This window comes from Gigantopelta aegis, chromosome 3, assembly GCF_016097555.1.
Source record: "Gigantopelta aegis isolate Gae_Host chromosome 3, Gae_host_genome, whole genome shotgun sequence".
Classification (NCBI taxonomy): Eukaryota; Metazoa; Mollusca; class Gastropoda; order Neomphalida; family Peltospiridae; genus Gigantopelta; species Gigantopelta aegis.
In genome coordinates, this window is record NC_054701.1 from 86,642,044 (window position 1) to 86,667,277 (window position 25,234).

At 39.0% G+C, this 25,234-nt stretch overlaps 1 protein-coding gene across 1 annotated transcript; it reads left to right on the forward strand.

Annotated features, from left to right (window-relative positions):
• The first annotated feature begins 358 nt into the window (after positions 1 to 358).
• LOC121369240 (universal stress protein Slr1101-like) lies at positions 359 to 23,251 on the forward strand. Its single transcript, XM_041494194.1, has 4 exons — positions 359 to 715; positions 10,917 to 11,012; positions 17,130 to 17,236; positions 18,507 to 23,251. Exons 1-4 carry the CDS (start codon positions 622 to 624, stop codon positions 18,714 to 18,716), a joined length of 507 nt encoding a protein of 168 aa, XP_041350128.1. The 5' UTR covers positions 359 to 621; the 3' UTR covers positions 18,717 to 23,251.
• The last annotated feature ends 1,983 nt before the right edge of the window (positions 23,252 to 25,234 follow it).

A 25,234-nucleotide genomic window follows, 5' to 3' on the forward strand; every position in this document is an offset into this window, starting at 1 on the left:
TATAAAACAAATTACTGAAAATCCTGCCCTACCCATTTAAAAACTAACAGCTCCGCTTCTGTATCATCAAAGCCCGTTGATATCTTCTGTCAGGTGATGTATCTCTTCAGTATCTATTCCATTATGTCCAATAGCAGATGATTAATAAATCAATGTGCTCTAGTGGTGTCGTTAAACAAAACAAACTATTTCATTAAAGGCCATTTCAATTTTATATAATTTTTTTTACTGAAAACCCTGCCCTATCCCTTTAAAAACTAACAGCTCCGCTCCTGTTTCTCCAAAGCCGATTGATATCTTCTGTCCTGTGTCTCTACAGGATCTATTTTCCTTCGTGGCTGTATCTCTCCTCCAAGGTCCAGGCATTACCCTTGAGTAACTGAGACACTAATAAGCTTCATCTTTATTGTATCACGACGGGTCGAAGTTTACCACGACTTCACTGCCTGTCCGTGTTATAACGAAAACTCGTCTATCGTCTATCGTCGATTGTGTTTTTGGTGTAACTGTTCGCCTGTCTGCAAACCACCCCGCGCTTCACAGGAGAAATAACTAGCCGTGGTTATTGGTGCGTGGTCGCTATTTAAATCATTTCTATACGGCTGCTACCACTGGAGAAAAATGGCCGAGCAGGCTGAGCAGAAACCCTCGGAAACTACGAGGAATGTGATTATTGCCATGGACGGCAGCGAGTTCGCAGATTACGCCCTCGACTGTAAGTTAAACATTATATATATATATATATATATATATATATATATATATATATATATATATTATACCTGTGGGTTTTGTGTGTGCAATACTTCATACCTGCATCTGGGGTTTTTTGGGTGGGCACTAACATATAGAAAACGAGTCTGTCCCTCGCTGTTTGTGGGTGTACGATATTCTGTAATGTTCTGCCTCATTCACCGAGTTCTGTGTTTCCAATTATCGACCAGGTTGTTTGTGTCGTACATTCTCAATCTTCACGTCTGAAGTATCCCGTGGTACACATTGTTCGAGCCTTGCTCCTCTTACTTTACGTATACACGTACACTACACACACAGTTACATATATACTTGCCGATAACTGGACAATAAGCTGTTTCTCTCAGTCAGCCAGTGATAGGGTTTCATCCTGATTAGGAGAGATAAGACATGATAAATTTGTTATTGCATATTCTACATTGGGAATAGAGAGCGCAAAATAACATTGCCAGAGATGTCAGGAGAGGCCAACAAACGAAGGGGGCAATGATGTACAATTCGCCCCTTGCCCCACCCCAACACCACTTCTGACGACTATGAACTGCAACGCGTTTGAAGCATACAGTAACAGAATATTTCACATGGGAATACCAATGCACTATACAGACAATTAACTCATTGTTTTTTTACCACATATTATAAAGGAAAAGTCGCTTCTAAAAATGCCTATCCTAGCTGGGTCCTAGTTGTGTTTGTTATTTGGTGCGGGTTTGTTATTGCTTCTTTTTAAAATTATTATTCTCTTTTTAATATATATTAATTCAGGGTGTCATATTTAACATATATTAATTGTGTGGTTGGAAATGAAATAGTATTGATTATTTGCATTCTGGGGGTTTTTTTTGGTTTCTTTTTTTCTTTCTTTTTTTTACCCTGTGCAATATGACACCGAACGTGATGAAGCAGTCAGTGCGGTGTCACTAAAACTGCACACGTCACGTCAACTTTATGCAAGACCAATGTACGGTTTGATGTATCTTCTCGTAACGAATTCTGGCTACGTGTGCAAAATTTGCATGTTCTAAAGAAGACGATTAACCTATAAACTGTTTCTGGTACGGGCCACAAACAAACACTACATGTAGTTGGAGTGAGCGACGTTTAGGGGGAGGGGGGGTGTCTTTTCTTTTTCTTTTGTTTGTATTATATGTTGTTCAGGGAAAATAGACTATTGTAATGTCACAGTACAAAAATAATAATCCGTAATAAAAATGGGATGTCATTAATTTATGGAAGTATAGTCCATATAGCTATTCTAAATATTCATAGGATCACCCATAGGCGTACGAGGCAGGGAGGAGGGGGCAGGGGGGCAGTGAGCAAATCTTCAAATTTGGACAAAATCGATAGAGATATTCGGGTAAAATGAGCTGGCCTGAAAACTTTTCACCATGTATTTCCATCATGTACCCACAATAATAATATTAGTTACAAGTCATGTAAACATGCATAGCGATTCGTTTGGAACCCTATATAGCCATTTGACAGTAATGCTAATATGAATAATATTGTTATCCAGATTCGGGCACTTTCGTTTAATTAGGGCCAAAATCAGCCTCTCCCCCTCCCCCCACCCCTCAATATTAGGAGCCCGTACGCCTATGGAATCACTCTCGTTGGTCCCCAGTAAGAACCAATTATTAGGTGTTTTTGAAAAAACTAAACACAAATTCTAACCAATGCCCCATGACTAGAATCTTAAAGGTTGTGGTATGTGCTGTGTGTGGTTATCTCCATTTTGAACTGTTTTTCATATACGTTTACTCAATTACTAGGACAGTGCAATATATAATCAAGTCTAACTATTCCATATTTCTGTTTACCTTCAACTGTACGTATCATATGAACGTGCGTACTGTATTTTCTAACATATCACGCGCTTGCCTCTGTCTTCATTTCAAAATGTGTATATAGCTATTTTGAATCATGTTTATATATATTCTACAAAGAACTCCTGTTGTCATTTTGTCACTGTAAACACCCATTGTACAATAATTGTTTGAGTGTCTGAATGTACCGATATAAAGCCCAGTTCTCACTTGAACGATTTTTCGTACAACTGCGGCGCGACTAAAAGATTGTACAGCCGTGCGATTCACGTACGAATTACCTAGGTCCCCCCCCCCCCCCCCCCCCCCCCCCCCCCCCCCCCCCCCCCCGCGCAGTCTCACTTGTGCAACTGCCATGCGACTGCCTTTTTGCACCGGGCTCGCATACGCTCGCATACGCTCGCATACGCTCGCATGAGATTTGCACAGGTTGCACGACAGTTGCACGGAAGTCTGATGGATGTCGCACGGGAGTCGCAGGGGGTCCGCTGGGAGTCGCACATCTCGGCTCCCTTAAGACTCACTTCCGACTTCCGTGCGACCTATCATACTGCCGTGCGACTGCTTTGCAACCTCTATGCGACCAATGCGAACTGTGCGAACCTAGAGACAGCCGTACGATAATTTTAAACATTTGAAAAATGTCGCACCCGCATGCGACATGTCCGAAATACACACGACACCCCTACAACGTGTGCGAATCATCAACATACTGCCGTGTGACTCCCGCACGCCCTGTACGATTTAGTGGTCGCACGGAATTCGCGTAGAAAATCGTTCAAGTGAGAACGGGGTTTAAAGTCTCAAGTTTCAAGTTATCAGATAAATAAAACAGATCCTTCCGAACTAGTTGACAATGTCTGATTTTCCCTAAAGGAAACGTACATATATTTAGTATTATAGTCGTTTAGAATAAATTATTCACAAGCTCATAACAGCAAAGTTGTTATAGTTATGAATATTCATTTGGGAAAATCGTTTCGGTTGAGACCTGAACAAAGCGCGCACGTGGACATCACACATGACTGAATTGATAAACTTTAGTAGAGTCACCTTGGTGTAAAGTCCTTTTTTCCCGAACAGTCGTTGAATGCCATCAGCTGTTACCCTACCTTCGATAGAGTAATCGACTGTACAGGAATCTCCTTCGTGGACACGCCCACCTTTCTTACTGATTTGTTTTCCGTACGTATTTAGCTTGCGATTGCTATTAATAAAACCTGCAGCCTTGTTGTTCCAGAACAGAACAGAACTTTATTCACTCAGAACACTAAACGGTGTTACATTGAGATGTTTACAAACATATATACAATACAATAAAATATACATGCATATAATTTTATCTATCTATCTATGTCATGTCATAGGGTTTAACGTGCACATTCAGAGCAAGCTGTTGTAGCGCACGCATCTATCTATCTATCTATCTATCTATATCTATATATATCATACACAAAAGTAAAATATATTAGTTGAATAAATCTATGACAAAGGCGTGTCTTTTAATACACTATTAATGACATAGTTTCTTTATAATAGATAATTGTTTGGTTTTAAAAAGCTTGTGTAATTTGAAAGTGTTTGATCTGTTGAAGTAATATTTATTTAGGTAGGTTGATCTTTCGTTAGTAAAGTGTGGACATTGAAATAGATAATGAAATTCATCACCAATTGTGATTTTGCAAAGAGGGCAAATTCTAGTTTTTCGTTAAATATTTTGCCAAGATAGTGATTGCTGATTCTGAATCGACTGTAAATAATGCGTATTTTTTCAGGTAAGTAAAGAAGGTAATTTTCACAAGCATGTGCCGCTTTAAATATTCTATAAGTAATACATTTGGGATAAGTGTTAATATTTTCGTTCCACATTTTTCTGAATTGATCTTTTAAAATTTCAGTAACTAACTTAATAAATGAGTTCTTATTTGAGACTGTCTGGTTTAACCAATAATTTCCCAGTCCTAATTTATTAAATATAGCGTTTATATTACTTAAACATTTAAATGTTGACCCATTTTTAGTGCTTTCACTAATCATTGTTTTGTACAGTATATATGATATTTTAGAGGCCGTTCCCGATGATAGGTAATCGTATTCTCCGCCATCGATTATTCTAAATGTTCCCGGGTAACCTGTGCAAGGATTACTCGGCCTTGAGCATTTCCAGCCCTGCCGTATGACGTTTTTATATCCGTGCCTTGATTGCACCTTTCCTTTACGTTTCTAAATATAATGCGTACACATACTGTCACGGGGATCCTATAATACCCGTAACTGAATGAAACACACGATTATCCAAATATCTCTCCTAACTATATATCTATTAGATCTCTCTGTAACGGGCAGTTATACCCGCGTGGCTCGTCTAGGTATGATCAGAGATACGATCTTATGTAAAGTATGTATAATATAGCACGTTTAGTTCACTAGAAAACACAACAAAAACACAATACACTTTGGAATCTGTATTAACCTACGCTGACAAATGTACTGCCGCAGTAGTTAATTAACAACAACAAATAATAACAACCCAGAACTGATCACTTAATTAGTTAATCTCTAGGTGTCTAGTTCACACAATATGCTAATCACTTCACCGTGACACAACACCCACACGTGTGATAATTGAGAAACGCTTCCAGGGGAACTTAATTAATAAAGGAATTACAACTCTATTCCTAACTGGTTAATTTTTAATTAACCCTTAACTACTCATTCAGTAACCTTGTAATACAGAATTAATACTGGTACCTATCACAATAAAGACAATAACCTACAGTTTACCTAGGTCCTCTAGGATGACTGGATAAGCCTTATATATATTAGAACAGTGAGCCTACAGTTTACTGCGTCAGATTACCGGCAGCACCGTCTAAATAATATTGGTACAATACAGTATTAAAATATTTAAAGTCACATCAATCACATCAAGGTTATACACAGAGCAGAAATAAAATATTTACCAGTCCGGACGGACAACGATCCCCTGGAGCCTTCCTTTTGATTCTCCCTGATAATTCTAAACCCTATCTATTTATTATAAATCCGAATATCGCGGTACCGAATACCTACAAGTGATATTTCCACAGCGACCAAGACGGGAATTTTCCTTAGATGGCCAGACTTGCTGACGCCTAGTCGTTAAAATCACGGTCGTAAAAACCGCACTCGCGGAGGTATTACGTAACTACTGGCCACATGGCCTCCGCATCAGGTATGGGTGTGTATTGAAAACAGCCCGACCACCGTCGCGCAGAGGTATTACGTAACAAAGTGCCCACCTGGGCTTAAGTGCATATTGGAACTGCACACGGCCCTCTAAAACAATTAATATCGCCACAGGCGAAAACAAAATTAAGAGCATGTACCGTCACACATACGTATACACAATCCATATTCGTAAACGTTTACGTAATGCACAATGCGTAGAATGGCGTATGAAGGACGCATATACATGGAATCTAATCAATCCGTACGCATAGAAAGTGATTGGTGTGAATTACGCATTACGGATTACGTATACGTATATGCATACAGAATACAGACAAATGGATTTTTCGCCTGAGGCATACGTAATCCTTAATGCATGCTTGGACGGGATACGCACATGCGTACGAAGACGCATACATTGAATCTATTCAACCACGACTGGAATATTAAAGGCCGTGGTACGTGCTATTCTGTCTGTGGGATGGTGTATATAAAAGATCCCTTGCTACTAATGGAAAATCCTGTCCAGGACGGAGGAGAATGCCGAGGCCGGCACCTGCGCTCATGACAGGCGTGAGCTACAACAACTTGTTCTGAATGTGTACGTAAAACCCTATGACCATGACCATAATAGAAAAAAGTAGCGGGTTTCCTCTCTAAGAATATATGTCAAAATTACCAAATGTTTGACATCCAATAGCCGATCATTACTAATTCAGTGTGCTCTAGTGGTGCCGTTAACCAAAACATATTTTACATTACTATTCAACCTACTTGGATAGGAAGTAAATGTTATGGATTATGCATTACGGATTACCGACAAACAGCACACACACACACACACAGTCATACACACACACACACACACACATACACACACACACAGTCACACACACACAGTCACACACACACAGTCATACACACACACACACAGTCATACACACACACACACACAGTCACACACACACAGTCACACACACACACACAGTCACACACACACACACACACACACACATACACACACACACAGTCACACAGTCACACACACACACACACACAGTCACACACACACACACACACACACACACAGACACACACACACACACACACACACACACACACACACACACACACACACACACACACACACACACACACACACACACACACACACTCACACACACACACACAGTCACACACACACACACACACACGCACACACACACACACACACACTCACACACACACACACAGTCACACACACAGAGAGAGAGAGAGAGAGAGAGAGAGAGAGAGAGAGAGAGAGAGAGAGAGAGATACACACACATACACACACACACACACACACAGAGTGTGTGTGTGTGTGTGTGTGTGTGTGTGTGTGTGTGTGATAGAGAGGGGGGGGGCACAGCCAGAGAAACAGAGGGCGAGTGATATGTAATGTATACGAACGCTCTCTGTCTCTTTCTTTCTGTCTCTCTCTTTTACGTTTACAAAATCACCCACACGTACGTGTATAAAATCACATCAATGTATAGACAAATTTGAATTGTGTTCTCTCTGCTAACGTTTGATATAATAAATGGGTACGGATGATAGTAAGGAACTGCACTAACTAACTGTCAGCTGGTCAGAGTGTGTGGCCTCATTCCCGGTACATTACGGTAAGCTAGCCGCGCTCACTACCGTGATAAATAGCAAGACGAGCGGGATGGCGATATTGAGAAAGCTTCCGTTGCGGCCCGGGCGAGTTCATTGGCGGTGATGGATCGATCCTCGCAGATTCTCTTAAAGCCATCTTCGTCGACACTACGGCTGTAGATTGTGAACCAAAATAATTGATCCGGTCTCGAAGACATCTTTATAGACACACACAGACCGCTGTGAAGAATATTAGTTTCGGCAAAGTATGAATACGAACAGTTCAAATACAGATACCGCGCGCCATCGCTGGGCTAATTAAATAAAGCAATTGGTGGGCGTCGATGTTTTAATGCAGTGGTATTGTAATGTCGCTGACACATAACCATGGGAGAAGGCGATTTTTTTTTTTTTTTTTACAACAGTGCTTACATCTGTCAGGAACAGTCGCGTGTAAGAGACACATTTAATATAGTGTGTGTAACACCGACATAGATCGAAGCCCGGGTTAACACATGGACACGAACAGTGTTAGGATGCTGCACGCCTAATATAGGTAAACCATTATTGTATTAGGAATAAAAAGAAATGTTTATTTTAAAATACTTCATGAGTCTTTTTGGAGTCGAACATATATGTTTTCGACATTTGGGAGTGGGGACGATCGGAGGGATAGAGACAGACAGCATGTTTAACGTAATCCAGCACGTGCAAACAATACATATTGTTTGGCTATTTGGCGCGTGAGAGAGAGAGAGAGAGAGAGAGAGAGAGAGAGAGAGAGAGAGAGAGAGAGAGAGAGAGAGAGAGAGAGAGAGAGAGAGAGGGAACAGAGAGAGATGGGGAGACAGAGAGAAAGATAGAAAGAGAAACAGAAAGAGAGATGAGGGAGAGACCGATAGACAGTCAGAAACAGACAGACAGACAGTCAGAAACAGACAGACAGTCAGATACAGGCAGACAGGCAGAAACAGACAGACAGGCAGACAGACATACAGGCAGACAGACAGGCATGCAGACAGACAGACAGACAGACAGACAGGCAGGCAGACAGACACACATGCAGGCAGGCAGACAGGCAGGCAGACAGACAGACTGAAAATGGATCTTTTATATTTCCGTATCCAGGACAGTACATACCACGATGGTTGAAAGGGGGCAAAACTCGAATCCGTCGAGGGCGATCTGTGGTTTATTATATTAGATGATATCTTTGTAGCTAATTTGAGTTCCGGGTATCTAGCTAATGTTTGGCATCCGGTAATGTTTTGGGGTGGAGGTTTTGTTTTCTTACACACCGTTGGTGAGAGAATACCCAGAGCCAGCTTAACGACTACACTGGCTTTTCTGTTACTATTCACTAACACACTATCTTGGACAGATAACTGAGGTGCGTGTGTGCGTGTCTCTGTGTGTGTGTGTGTGTGTGTGTGTGTGTGTGTGTGTGTGTGTGTGTGTGTGTGTGTGATAACGTTTGGTTATTTGAAAAAATTATTTTAAAAATCACCAATGACAGGTAGGAAATGTTTTATTTAACGACGCACTCAACACATTTTATTTACGGTTATATGGCGTCAGACATATGGTTAAGGACCACACAGATACAGAGAGGAAACCCGCTGTCGCCACTTCATGGGCTACTCTTTTCGATTAGCAGCAAGGGGTCTTTTATATGCATCATTCCACAGACAGGATAACACATACCGCGGCCTTTGATATACCAGTCGTGGTGCATTGGCTGGAGCGAGAAATAACCCAATGGGCCCACCGACGGGGATCGATCTCAGACCGACCGCGCATCGAGCGAGCGCTTTACCACTGAGCTACTTCGCGCCCCCAGGACAGGACTAAAGAAATATCAGGGTGACTTTCACTATTAACAAATGTGGTTGTTTACCAAATGTTTACCAAAAATTTAAAATAATAAGTTAAGAATGACTCTATAAATTTGTGAAATGAGTATCAAATTAAAATAATAATAAAAATAAAAATACACACACACACACACAAAAACAGACAAAAGCACACAAAAATAACAATAAACAAACATGATATGCTCATGAACAGATGTGTTATCACTTCGCATCTACTGGATCCGGCTGGATGGCTATAGAAGGTAATGACTTCCATCGACACGAAGCGATGTTGAAATAGAACACGGAAGTGCGTGTACGTGACACTAAGTCGTTTTGCTAGCTATCTCCATGGGGAGATCTAGATAAGTAGAGCGTCCTAAGTCTTAAGCTGGATTCATACTTCACCGCAACCTTGTCGGCGAGTAGTTGACTCGCCCAGTCCTGCTTCTGTTCAAACCTAATTCTAATTTTTCAGTGAAGTCAGTGTGGTTTTAACAATGTTCATATTAAATTTTGGTGCGCGTTCTTTCAACGCTTTTTCGTTTACCTAATAAAAACATAAATTTCAGTTTCGCATGAGATCGGCAATGAAAGTATGAATTGACCTTTACAGAAACAAACGTAACACGCCGAAAGTCTGCCAGTTTTAATATTCTTAACGAGCTGGCTGAAAAGCTAAAGCTGGTAGCTCATAAGCACGACGCAAGCAATTAGACTGGCAGGTCCTGGGATCGCATCCTGGTATCGGTTCCATCCCAGAGTGTTAGTTTTAAAGGTTCAATGAGGAGTTCTAAGACCACTATTTATGTATTACTAACTTTTAACCATGAACACACTGTTCTTCCCGGATAGCCGAGGTGTTTGCCCAGAATAGCGTGCATGAACACACTGTTCTTCCCAGATAACCGAGGTGTTTGCCCAGAATAGGGTGCATGAACCTTAATGTAAGCAAGAAAATCAAGGGGTTTATTTTAAATTATTTAAAAGTCTTTGTTCCTGCCTGTCTGTCTGTTTGTGTTTGTGTCTGTCTGGATTATTAAAACAAGTGTGCTGGCGCTGCTATTGTTGTTACTTTTGTTGCTATTGCTGCTATTGCTGCTGCTGCTGCTGCTGCTGCTGCTGTGGCTGTTGTTCTAAGATGAGATGTAGCTCAGTTGTTGAGTTGTCGCCTGGGATACGATGGGCCACAGGATCGACTCTTCTCTGAAGACCCAATGTGTTTCCCTTTCTAACCAGAATCATACGATAGGTTAAGGACCGTGGTTTATCTTGTCCAGTTGTGTGAACGCACATATACAACATTCCTTGCTGTTATTCAAGACGAGTAGTCTATATGGTAACGGGGTGAGGGGATGGGGATCTTTTACACCAGACTGTATGTTTCTTTATCCCTTGTTCTACTGCTATTGCTGATTATGCTGATTATGCTGCTGATGCTACTAAAACTACTACCTCTGCTGCTGCTACTATGTTCCTATAAAATGTATCATTTGTTTCCGACTATTGGCGACGATCTCTATCGGCATACAGTGTGTCACAGATGCCAATGGAACCAGGTTCTATGTCATCACAGTACAGCGGTTAGACAAACGGTTTCTAACAACTCTTTCGTTTTAATTTGTTTCAGGGTACTGCCAGAATATCCGGAAGCCAGGTGACCACGTGGTCCTGGTGCACTGTCCGGAACTGAACGATATGCTGCATGCTCAGAGCTGGAACAATTGTAAGTACCGGGAATCTGTGTTATACAGAAATACGTGTATCTTATCTGTGTCATGCAGAAATACGTGTATCTCATCTGCCTCATACCGAAATACGTGTATCTTATCTGTATCATACAGAAATACGTGTATCGTATCTGTGTCATACAGAAATACGTGTATCTTATCTGTATCATACAGAAATAGGTGTATCTTATCTGTGTCATACAGAAATACGTGTATCTTATCTGTATCATACAGAAATAGGTGTATCTTATCTGTATCATACAGAAATACGTGTATCTTATCTGTATCATGCAAAAATACGTGTATCTTATCTGTGTTATTCAGAAATACGTGTATCTTATATGTGTCATACAGAAATACGTGTATCTTATCTGTATCATGCAGAAATACGTGTATCTTATCTGTATCATACAGAAATATGTGCATCTTATCTGTATCATACCGAAATACGTGTATCTTATCTGTGTCATGCAAAAATACGTGTATCTTATATGTATTATACAGGAATGCGTGTATCTTATCTGTGTCATACAGGAATACGTGTATCTTATCTGTGTCATACAGAAATACGTGTATATTTTATGTTATGCAGGAATACGTGTATCTTATTTGTGTCATACAGAAATACGTGTATCTTATCTGTGTTATACAGAAATACAGGTATCTTATCTGTGCTATACAGAAATACGTGTATTTTATATGTGTCATACAGAAATACGTGTATCTTATCTGTGTCATACAGAAATACGTGTATCTTATCTATGTTATACAGAAATACGTGTATCTTATATGTTATGCAGGAATACGTGTATCTTATCTGTGTTATACAGAAATACATGTATCTTATCTGTGTTACACAGGAATACGTGTATCTTATCTGTGTCATACAAAAATACGTGTATCTTATCTGTTATACAGGAATATGTGTATCTTATCTGTGTTACACAGAAATACTTGTATCTCATCTGTTATACAGGAATATGTGTATCTTATCTATGTTATACATGAATAGGTGGGTCTTATCTGTATGATACAGGGATAGGTATGTCCTATCTATATGATACAGGGATAGATATATCTTATGGGTATGATACAGGGATACGTGTATCTTATCTGTATGATACAGGGATAGGTGTATATTGTCTGTATCATACAGGGGTAGATGTATCTTATATGTATCATACATGGATAGGTGTATCCTATCTGTATCATACAGGGATAGGTGTATCCTATCGGTATGATACAGGGATAGGTGTATCTTATATGTATGATACAGGGATATGTGTATCTTATCTGTATCATACAAGAATACGTGTATCTTATATGTGTTATACAGGAATACGTGTATCTTATCTGTATCATGCAGAAAATGCGTGTATCTTATCTCTGCCATACAGGAATACTTGTATCTTATATGTTATGCAGGAATACGTGTATCTTATCTGTGTTACACAGGAATACGTGTATCTTATCTGTGTTACACGGGAATACGTGTATCTTATCTGTGTCATACAAAAATACGTGGGTGTATTTTATCTGTATCATACAGGGATGGGTGTATCTTATTTGTATCATACAGGGATAGGTGTATCTTATCTGTATCATACAGGGGTAGGTGTATCTTATATGTATCATACAGGGATAGGTGTATCTTGTATGTATCATACAGGGATAGGTGTATTTTATCTGTATCATACAGGGATAGGTGCATTTTGTCTATCATACAGGGTAGGTGTATCTTATCTGTATCATACATGGATAGGTGTATCTTATCTGTATGATACAGGGATAGGTGTATCTTATGTGTATCATACAGGGATAGGTGTATCTTATTTGTATCATACAGGGATAGGTGTATATTATATGTATCATACGAGGATAGGTGTATCATATCTGTATGATACAGGGATAGGTGTATCTTATATGTATGATACAGGGATAGGTGTATCTTATATGTATCATACAGGGATAGGTGTATCATATTTGTATCATACGGGGATAGGTGTATCTTATATGTATCATACAGGGGTAGGTGTATCTTGTCTGTATCATACAGGGGTAGGTGTATCTTATATGTATCATACATGGATAGGTGTATTCTATATGTATGATACAGGGATAGGTGTATCTTATCTGTATGATACAGGGATGGGTGTATCTTATCTGTTGATACAGGGATAGGTGTATCTTATATGTATCATACAGGGACAGGTGTATCTTATCTGTATCATACAGGGATAGGTGTATCTTATCTATATCATACAGGGATAGGTGTATCTTATCTATATCATACAGGGACAGGTGTATCTTATCTATATCATACAGGGACAGGTGTATCTTATCTATATCATACAGGGATAGGTGTATCTTGTCTGTATCATACAGGGATAGGTGTATCGTGGCTGTATCATACAGGGATAGGTGTATCTTGTCTGTATCATACAGGGGTAGGTGTATATTGTCTGTATCATACAGGGATAGGTGTATCGTGGCTGTATCATACAGGGATAGGTGTATCTTGTCTGTATCATACAGGGGTAGGTGTATCTTGTCTGTATCATACAGGGGTAGGTGTATCTTATGTGTATCATACATGGATAGGTGTATCATATCTGTATCATACAGGGATAGGTGTATCTTATTTGTATGATGTAGGGATCGGTGTATCGTATCTGTATGATACAGGGATAAATAGAGGATATTACCAGAACATGTTTCGGTATTGTCAATAATTGAGGTGTGCGGCATTACCGGTATACCGGTATACCGGTATTTTTTTCTGTCGTGGTACGTACCGGTACGTCTGTTTACTGTACCGGTATACTTCGGGACTTTCCGTGGCCGATGACTTGACAGAAACTTCCGAGAAATAAATTATCAGTGTCATGAAACAAAATACATAATTTCGAGAAATTATTTTAAAAACATCCAATGTTAATGATTGTTTGTGTTCCATTAACAAATCTTTGAAAAAATAACGGAATTTCCCAATGTATTAAGAATCTCAAGACGTTGTCACTAACAAAAACATGGTAGATGACGAGTTTGTTGTTCGCGCAACATACGTGCGATATTGGTCATTTGCAGGGCTCGCCCTGTTGTTCGTCAAAGTCGCAAATTACGAAAAATAATAAAAATTGGTAAAAGAATTTTCGATTTGGCGAAAAAAATTAAGAAAGTTTTTTAATGTCGATTTTTAGTCACCAAACATGCTTTCAACCAATTTTGTTCGACAGATATGCCTCACAGTATGCATAAGCGCCATTTGCATGCCCGGGTGAGTCTACTATTCAGTAGTGAACTGCTTCTCGTAAAGCTACAAAATGCGATCAAATAATATGAAATACTGTTCAAAACATGTTGCATTGTTGATACTGAATGTTTCATTACTAGCTACAACAAGGTTCACTTTTTATTTCTCACGTTTCTTGCGTTTATATAGGTCACGTGGTTGAGTTCATTTTACTGAAGTGGGTGCGTTGATGAGGATTACATATTGTTTCTCACATATACACAATCATTATTAGTTGAAATTTTCAAAGTTTACAGATTTAATTTTAAACATATTCAGTGGGGGAATTATAATTTATTGATGCTATGTCTACTTATATAATATTTGAACAGGCATGATAATCCCTCCACCCCTGGTAGATAAACATACAAAAGTCTCGGATCACGTTGCAATGAATTTATGAAACTGAACACGTTTTTTTCCAGTTGTGAAGACTGTCACACGCCAATGTTTTGAGAACAATAACATACAATGACGTTTTCTTTGTCTTTGTTTTGGGTGACTGGCTATAATCTTGAGTTGGATACGAAAACAATTATCAACAGTATTCAGTTTAAAACATACATATAAGTTAGGAGGAGGGGAGTTACGTACTTTAAAAAAACCCCACGAAAGCCTAACTATCTCATTTGCATTCATAAAATAATATACTGCCAGTGTGGCTATTTTGTTTCTAAATTGTTTTTCTTCTATGAACATGAATTTATTACCAAAGAGATTAAAGATACAGACCCATAGCACATAGCTTATATATATATATATATGGCCCATTGGGCCTGTGGAATTGGCACGATATCTGGAGGGTTGGGGACGTATGCAGAGCCTCTAGTGGGGTGGCACAGGTTACATTTTTTATCTTTATATAGAGCAGAACAAAAACATCGGCTACTGAATGTCAAACGTTTGGTAATTTTGATATATAGTATTAGAGAGGAAACCCACTACATTTTCTCATTAGTAGCACATGCCACGACCTTTGCTATACCAGTCGTGATGCACATACATAAATGGGCCCACCGACTTGGATCGATCCTAGACCTACCACGCGTCCAACCGAGTGTTTTACCACTGGGCTACGGCCCGGCCTAGACATCAAGGGTCATTCAAATATTACGTAACGCTGGAGGGGTGGGTGTATGTCCAAACGTTTTGTAGCGTTACAGGTGGTGGGTAAGTGTACTGAACAGTGTTACGTAAAACACTATTTTTTATTACTAATTTTTTTTTTTAATTATTATTTATTTGTTTATTTTGTCATAAACGCTATGTAACGGCAACACTGTTTAACCGTAACATATTAACGTAGGTAGTAATAGCTAGTTGGAAACACAAAACAATTATTATAAATCGATTTTAAATACTTGTGCTAGTAAACTTAGCTTAAAACGTATGTCCCAAATGTCCGATTGTTACTCTGTAGGCAGTGATGGTTTGGTTGGACCTGTTCTCAAGTAATTCATTCCATCATAAGTGGTTAGCCCAAGAAGGCCTACGCTGCTGTTCTAGAGCTAGACGGACATTTGGATAGTTACAGCCGCTCTCTCAGTCGGAGATAACGAATACACAGAATTTCTGCCTACCACCGGCCAGGCAAAGATTCCCGCTCTAATACCACAATGATCCTATGTTTGACGTTAAATACCATTACATTGATAATATTTGAGTTCGCGATAACAAATATTTCACATATTAATCACTAATGCACTAATGTTTGTAAACAAGAACATAAAATAAATTTAGTAATCTAGATAATAATGACTGAAATTGACACACTACATGGTTTATTTAGACAAATATAGGTCTATGAAGTTTTTTATTCTTAAAACTAAACTGATGTTAAGACGATTTAACTTGAACTAACTTAAACAATAATAATTATAGAAAACTAAAAACATAAAGAGACTTCGTCATTTTCATTATTTTTCCAGTTCACTGAAATGATAACTAGGAAATTTATTCATCTGTTATGTTTATTTCATTTACATTATAAGGTCTTAAAATACAACACGGCTCTACAACTATGTTCTGCCTTAAGTATTGGCTATTATCTAAATGAGATTTTTAGTCCTGCTTAATGCTTACTCAACTTTAGAGAAAATAGAGTGTAAACTGAATCAGTCAAAATCTTTACTGGTAGGTATATCATTGTAGTATGTCATATGTGTTTGACCACTAAGTTCAAAGGTACATAAATGACATCGTATGTTGAGCAATTATTATATCACTGAATCGCAGTGATTAGTATGCTGTCATTACCGTGGTATACCGTGGTACATTACCAAACACCGCGGTATACCGCGGTACGGTTTTTTTCGCGGTACCCAACCCTAGTCAATATCATATATTAGGAATACAATTTATATTATGTGAGCCTCTGGCATGTTTTGGTTTGACGACTGTTGATGTATACATCAATTCTGGAGTGTCGCCGTAGTACGTTTGCTTAAATTTTAATAAACGTAGCTCCGTGACCTTGATTAATTTACATATAATTTGCAAAGTTATGAAATTCCGAAAGTATGTGATGTGAAAAATATCACATACTCTGATTACACAGGATATGCCAGCTATTATGTGATAAATAAGTGCATTTTATCTGTCTTATAAAGCTGGAATAATCGTATCTTATCTTTATTTTACGGGAATACGTGTATCATATTTCAGTACTAAAGACAAAGTTTGAACAACTTAGGCAACTAATATCTGTTTTATACAGGAATAAGTCGATGTCAATGTGTATTATTGTTGTAACAATGTCATGGCTTTGTCTCTGTGTCTCTTAAACTCTGTCAGGTACTGAGATATTAACTTTCTTTTGCAGCCGTTTACGTCTTTGATCGAGGCGTCCTGGAAAATATGATCCAAGAGGAACAGAAACGGATACAGAGAGATTTGGAGAGGTTTGCAGAAAAACTTAAACATCATGGTGTAAGTTTAAATCTCAAATATCGAGATATATTATTTAACCATTTAGAAAACATCATCCACCTTAATGTTCTTACCGCCATGCGACATTTTTCGTTATTGTTTGAACATGGTCGTTAATTTTGATTCCCATCAGTGGGCCCATTGGGGCTATTTCTCGTTCTAGCCAGTGCTCAAGTACAGATATATAAATAAGCCGTGGTATGTGTTATCCTGTCTGTGGGATGGTGCATATAACAGATACTAATGGAGAACAAATGTAGCGTGTTTTCTCTCTAAAACCATGTCAGAAATACCAAACGATTGACATCAAATAACTGATGATATATGGCTCAGTGTCTTATTGTTGTGTCGTTAAAAAAAAAAACTTTAACTTTTGGTTGTTAATTTCGTGTTCTTCTTCGAACGCCAATATAAAAAAGCCTGCAAATTACGTCATATTGGTTGGACTATGTGTTCGCTTTGATGTAGACTTTGGGGGTATATTAGCTAATTTCATTAATTAATGACGAAAGTCATTGGTGCATCATATCCTCAGTAACATTACCTTTATGGGTGTATTAAAATCATTTCTGGGAATGCCCTAGTATTTTTAAACACGTTGATCCAATATTTTGGAATAAGAATCTGCTGAACGTGGTTAATCACACGATTTTAACACAAGCAAAACTCCCTTCAAGCAGTTTGGCCCAGCTCACCTGGCTTCGTCAGTGATTTTAGTCTTAGCTTGGGTACTCTACTAAGCGCTGAAGATCTCGCTGGTATAGGTTATAACTCTCTGGGTCATTGCCAGCTACTACACCACGTCAAGGAATGGACTATGCGACTCGTTATTTTAAATAAGATAAAAATGTGTCTCCGTTTATACACTGATAAGTGGGGTGCTATTCCAACGTTTTATGTTATAAATTTCTTTTTTAAACACAAACAAAAACATTATGACAGACTTGAATGGTGTATAATGGGGTTGTTGATAATAATCGTTGTGGATATTTTTTTCTTGGTATGAAGAATCATTTTGAGAATAGCGAGTACCGGTAAGTACCAACAATTGCCGATATAATACTAATTGTGCCGTCATGAAGCAAACGTTAGATCAGATTCTTAACAACTGTTGATGTAATAGTATTTCTTTGTCTTAAAAACCCCCAAACATTTGTGCTGTTTTTATATGTTGTTGTCGGGGATGGAGTGCGTATTTCCGCTCAGTAATGTCAAAACACAAATATTTTAAACAACTTTTAAATCACAAATGTCTGACCTTTATTTACAGCTCGGTGGCAAGGTGAAGAGTGTAATGGCGTCCAAGCCAGGGGAGGGAATCATCAAGGCATGCGCAGACGAGAAGGGTCACCTGATCGTCACGGGGACGCGCGGCATGGGCACCGTGAGGAGGACGTTCATGGGCAGCGTCAGCGACTACCTCGTGCACCACTCCCACGTGCCCGTCCTCGTGTGTCGGAAAGTCGACTACCACCAATAATAGACAGACACACCTAGCGTTTAGTTACCGTACACAGTTACCGTGTCGTTGGACACAGTTACCGTGTCGTTGGACACAGTTACCGTGTCGTTGGACACAGTTGCTGTGTCGTTCTACATATTTACCGTGTCGCTGGACACATTTACCGTATCATAAACAGACTACACTCAAGGCTTAAACAGATCCTATCTCTCACAAGTACGGGGGTATTGGTATGCGTTCTTACATGGTGTAATATTGGCGGTATTGGTGTAAGTTCTTGTATCTAGGTTCTTGAAGGTGTAATAATAGTTTTATTTTATACGTTTTTACAAGGTGTAATATCGGAGGTATTGGTGTAAGGTCTTATAAAGGTTCTTGAAGGTGTAATACTAAAGGGATATTTGTAGACGTTCTTACAAGGTAACAAAATGCAAGTATTGATGTAAGTTCTTATATACGTTCTCAAAAGTGCAATAATAAAGGGGTATGGTATATGTTCTTACGAGATGTATTAATGAAGGTATTGGTATAAGTACTTATAAAACGTCATTTTAACTCTGTCTTTAACGGAGATACGATTTTGGGGCAATGGTTTGTGTCGTTCAGAAGTACATCTTCAAATGATTGTAGATACAATAATAGAGTTATGGGTAAAATGCAGGCGTAGGCAAAAATCGTTTACTCTCTCTCTCTCTTTCTCTCTCTCTCTCTCTCTCTCTCTCTCTCTCTCTCTCTCTCTCTCTCTCTCTCTCTCTCTCTCTCACGCATTCGTCCATTTTGTAGATTAATATACCGCCCCCACCCCACCCTACCCCACTCACCCCACCCCACCCCCGCATTCGTATTTTAAAGACACTGTTCTGAATTTGTTTGATATTGTATAGACGTTCCCGACTGGAGCCTTTTAACGATCGTAATTACATAAAAAGATTTTCTTTTTGTTTAGAAATCCACTGTCTGTATAACTAATGTGTGTCGAACCGTCCTAGTGTTTGTTGTTGCTCAAACTTAATTTTAATTCTGAAGATACATATTTTTTGGACATAGAAAATTATTGGTTGTAAAATGCAATTTGGGCTACTATAAACATTGGGATCATCAGAAAAAGATATTGAATATGCAGACGCTGATATTCTAAACACGAAAATGTATTGTGTATATAATGTTATTCGTTTATAAAGGCTCTATACGGTATGTTACAATGAAATAGTCTCTTTAATCATAGAGAGCGGGTAAAGCGCTATACGGTATGTTACAGTGAAATAGTCTCTTTAATCATAGAGGGCGGGTAAAGTCCTATACGGTATGTTACAATGAAATAGTCTCTTTAATCATAGAGGGCGGGTAAAGCTGTATACGGTATGTTACAATGAAATAGTCTCTTTAATCATAGAGGGCGGGTAAAGCGCTCGCCTCATGGTCTAGGATCGATCCGCTCCAGTGGGCCCATTGGGCTATTTAACGTTCCAGCCAGTACACCACGACTAGTATGTCTGTGAAATGATGCATGTAAACGATCCTTTGCTACTAATATGGAACAGGTAGCGAGTTTCCTCTCTATGACTATGTAAACATTACCAATTATTATCTTGTGGGATCGTTACACAAAACGAACACAAATACAATCTCTTTAAGTATGGCCTCTTGCCTTATTGCAGTGATAATAAGAAAGTTATGAGTGTCTATAGACTACTGAGAGTAAGATGTAACTGAACTAATGGAGGTGAGAGTCTTTGTTTAAGTCTTGAGTGTCGTAGTTACACCTACAGTTGAGAGTTAGTGAGGTAAAACCGGGCTGTAGAGAACTATGCACGTGGACGATTTAGAATTTTATTATGCATTCTATATAGATTATATAATATATATATATATATATATATATATATATATATCTTGATATTTTATCAGTTACAACTATATATGTGATATATTATATTTTAAAGCTTTCCTGTTAACAATGGTTGTGTAATCAGCTTTTTTATTATATAGGATTCTACTTGTCAGTGAGTGTTTTCTCTCTATATAATATATATATATATATATATATATATATATATATATATATATATATATATATATATATATATATATATGTGTGTGTGTGTGTGTGTGTCCCTTGTGAATAAAAGTCCATTAGGTTCAGTATGTGTTTCCAGCTATTCCAGACATTAACATATATAGAAAGAGTTTGTGATTTCTTTTTTGTATGTTTCATGACCGTTATGCACTGGCGTAGCCAGAAGGTGGGAATATGGGAGTTCTATTCCCCAAGTCATACCTCTGTTTTCCCACCACCAACTCATAGACAGTGTGGTTGGTCCGTTACCCCCACCTCACTCAGTATATAATCGTGGTTACGCCAATGATTTTGTACTTGTAACTTTTAAATGTGGTTACGTCACTCGTTCCAAGGGTAAATCTATCGAGTGCTGGTGTTTGTAAAGTAGCCTGTTTGTGAAAACGTATTATGTCCTGATTTTATTAAATTATAAATTCATATAAGCTTCTAGTGGATTATCTCTCTTTCATTCCAGTCGTCACCTGCTTGATAACCAATTTTCAAAAACAAAAATGAGGTAGATCTATCTAACTGAATCACGCACCCCCCACCCCCCACCCCCAACCACCCACACCCGAGCACATCATTTTGACGTCAGCTACGCATCTGATTATGTTTTCTATCTGTGTTCTATTTCTATTGTAGTTTCGCTTTATTTACGAATTAAAAAAATTCTGTAGTCATAACACTTCCAAGTAGATCCACTGAGCCCTCAAGCATGTATGTGTGCTCTAGTGGTTTCGTTAAACAATACACATTTAGAATTTTCAACACGACAACGAAAATAAAACAAAACAAAGTAAGCAAATAAACCAAAGACAAACAAGAAATCCGAGGTAAATATCTCCGTTCAAACATCTTTACCCCCGAGGTGTTGAGGTACAAATTATTGCGAAAGCGATTAAATGTTTCACTGTTATATTTCATCCTTCATGTCTGTAGTTGAAACATTTCGTAATACATTTGTTATTACATGTACACTACGTATAATGAGGTGTTGCTACTGGCAACAGTTGTCAGCTGGTGTATTTAATTATCTCAGCTGGTAGTCCCGAATGTCCCTTGTTCCAATGACCTCAGATGCATGCCTGTTACACAATACATACGTTCACAACACAGCGCTATTCTCCGCATGTTCATCAAATGGGTCTAAATACCTCGTTTGGCAGGTATTGTGTTGCATGATTGCTCAATTTCACGTACAATAATCTTAAGAATGTTTTGTTTCTATAAATTGATTGTTAACTTAATACTTAGATTGTTTATTGAAGATTTCATTTTGTATTTTCCAATTATAATTGTGATACAGTTTTAAATCCATAAAAAAATGTTTACGGTAAGTAAAGCTAGTACGTCTGGATTTTGACCTTGATAACTATTGATACGAATAATATCTACACTTCTAAGTTTTATGTTTTACTCTTCTCTTTGCTAATTGTTTTTTTTTTTTTTTTGGTTGTTGTTTTTTGGGGGGGTTGTGTTTTGGGTTTTTTGGGGGGGGGTTTGTAACGCGTTTTAGCTTATCTGTGTTTCATGTAAATCTATCCCCACCCGATGGAGTACCGATACACGGGTACAAGATTACATTCCATGCAGCTATCCTAAAAAGCTAAAGCTATTCGGCTTACGAACGATATTAATTACAGCCTTATGTCCATCATCAATTCCTTTAAGCCAACCTAATGGAAATATTTTTCCGGAATTTCCCCCCACACACATCACCATAAACGGATAGTCAATAAATGAGATATTTCAACATAAATTCTCAGTGGTGAATATCTCTCTCTCTCTCTCTCTCTCTCTCTCTCTCTCTCTCTCTCTCTCTCTCTCTCTCTCTCTCTCTCTCTCTCTCTCTCTCTCTCTCTCTCTCAATTTCATGTTATTCCATCCTCTACTGACACGTCATACGGTATACTTACATTTAACCTGCTTGCTATTTCGCCTCTTTGTCTTCCAAATATGCAGAAAAGTGTTAACCACGACTTTATTATACACAAAGTAAACCACAAAAACAAATATAGCTCAAATTGTTTTTGTTTTGTTGTTATACTTATTCATACCTGTAGCACCGTACTTTGAATAACATGATTTACAGTACAGTTCTGTAGAGATAACGTTGGTGTAACTGGTAAAATCCAATTAATTTGCATTTCGTTATATTCATTTGGTAGTATTTTCAATAACCACGTGTACAAAGGTGTATTTTAAACCTTATAAACATGACTGGAATGTGTTGTTACGCAAGGAAATGAAAATAGTTTACTTATTCCATCGGATGCATTGTAACTGTTGAAGCAAGGAACCGGAAATATCGGATTGACACACGTGTTGTTAATATATGACTGTAACGAATTTTTTTATTATTATTGAATTGTACTGTTATTTAGATCCAAGCATTTAGTACATGATTATGGTGGTAAATAAAACAGTTGGTTTCCACAAAGTGGGTTTATATTTATCTTTCTAATATGAAATAAAGTATCTTCAAATATGACTGTGGATTCATATTTCTGTTTGCTTTTAGGATTCCAAACTAAAACGTGATGAAGACGTATTCTTTTTAATTGGAATTTATTTTTATTCCTTTTTCCGGACAATTTCTTTGAAATCGCTTTGGCGGATCAAATCTTTGATTCTGGTAAGTGCTCTAAAATTATAGTTCAGTTGTAAATCGGACAAAGACATTTTTCATAGGTTTGAGGGTACGACTACCATCTTTGTTTTGTTTTTTCTCTTCTTTTTTTTATTAATCTTTGAAAATCATTTTCTTTCCAAATCAATTTTTAACGACATTTCGGATTAATGACAATGCGTGGGAGCCGATTCCAGTGGACTAAACAGTGCGATCTGCCAATTTACACGTAGTTCCTGGAACATAATGGATTTCATCATCTCAGTGACAAAATGTGTCCTGTGGGTCCAATTTGTTCTTCGCCAAATCGCCAAATGCCAATTAAAGCTGGATTTGGGGAACATTTCTCTGAAAGCTAATAAAAAAGAATTGCGTGTCCTTTATAGCTAAACTGCCATTTTTTCTGGCTAACTCATTTCATTCATTTCATCTTATTTCCGTGCTTATATCCAATTATGGTTCAAGCACGCGGTCCTGGGCACCGTCCTCAGCTATTTGGGCTCTCTGTCCAGGACAGTGAGTTAGTTGTTAACAAGTGTTTAGTGAGAGAGAAGAGGATGTAGTGATCTTACACCTACCCTTTCATTTCAATTTATTTTCGTTCGTATATCCAATTGAGGTTCAAGTACGCTGTCCTGATCACACACCTCAGATATCTGGGCTGTCTGTCCAGGACAGTCGGTTAGTTGTTAGTTGTTAGTGAGAGAGAGAAGAGGGTGTAGTGGTCTTACACCTATCCACTGAGTCGTTAAAACTCGCTCTGGGTGGGAGTCGGTACCGTGCTGCGAACCCAGTACCTACCAGCCTTATGTCCGATGACTTAAGCACGACACCACCGAGGCCGGTTACACCTACCCATTGAGTTGTTAAAACTCGCTCTGGGTGGGAGCCGGTACAGGGCTGCGAACCCAGTACCTACCAGCCTTATGTCCGATGACTTAAGCACGACATCACCGAGGCCGGTTACACCTACCCATTGAGTTGTTAAAACTCGCTCTGGGTGGGAGCCGGTACAGGGCTGCGAACCCAGTACCTACCAGCCTTATATCCGATGACTTAAGCACGACACCACCGAGGCCGGTTACACCTACCCATTGAGTTGTTAAAACTCGCTCTGGGTGGGAGTCGGTACCGTGCTGCGAACCCAGTACCTACCAGCCTTATGTCCGATGACTTAAGCACGACACCACCGAGGCCGGTTACACCTATCCATTGAGTTGTTAAAACTCGCTCTGGGTGGGAGCCGGTACAGGGCTGCGAACCCAGTACCTACCAGCCTGTAGTCCGATGACTTAAGCACGACACCACCGAGGCCGGTTACACCTACCCATTGAGTTGTTAAAACTCGCTCTGGGTGGGAGCCGGTACAGGGCTGCGAACCCAGTACCTACCAGCCTTATGTCCGATGACTTAAGCACGACACCACCGAGGCCGGTTACACCTACCCATTGAGTTGTTAAAACTCGCTCTGGGTGGGAGCCGGTACAGGGCTGCGAACCCAGTACCTACCAGCCTGTAGTCCGATGACTTAAGCACGACACCACCGAGGCCGGTTACACCTACCCATTGAGTTGTTAAAACTCGCTCTGGGTGGGAGCCGGTACAGGGCTGCGAACCCAGTACCTACCAGCCTTATGTCCGATGACTTAAGCACGACATCACCGAGGCCGGTTACACCTACCCATTGAGTTGTTAAAACTCGCTCTGGGTGGGAGCCGGTACAGGGCTGCGAACCCAGTACCTACCAGCCTTATATCCGATGACTTAAGCACGACACCACCGAGGCCGGTTACACCTACCCATTGAGTTGTTAAAACTCGCTCTGGGTGGGAGTCGGTACCGTGC

Bases quoted from the DNA above. Each gene is read 5' to 3' on its own strand.
- LOC121369240 (XM_041494194.1), top strand. From the start codon at position 622: ATGGCCGAGCAGGCTGAGCAGAAACCCTCGGAAACTACGAGGAATGTG. The intron at 716-10,916 runs GTAAGTTAAACA...AATTTGTTTCAG, and splicing joins CGCAGATTACGCCCTCGACT to GGTACTGCCAGAATATCCGG. The intron at 11,013-17,129 runs GTAAGTACCGGG...TTTCTTTTGCAG, and splicing joins TGCTCAGAGCTGGAACAATT to CCGTTTACGTCTTTGATCGA.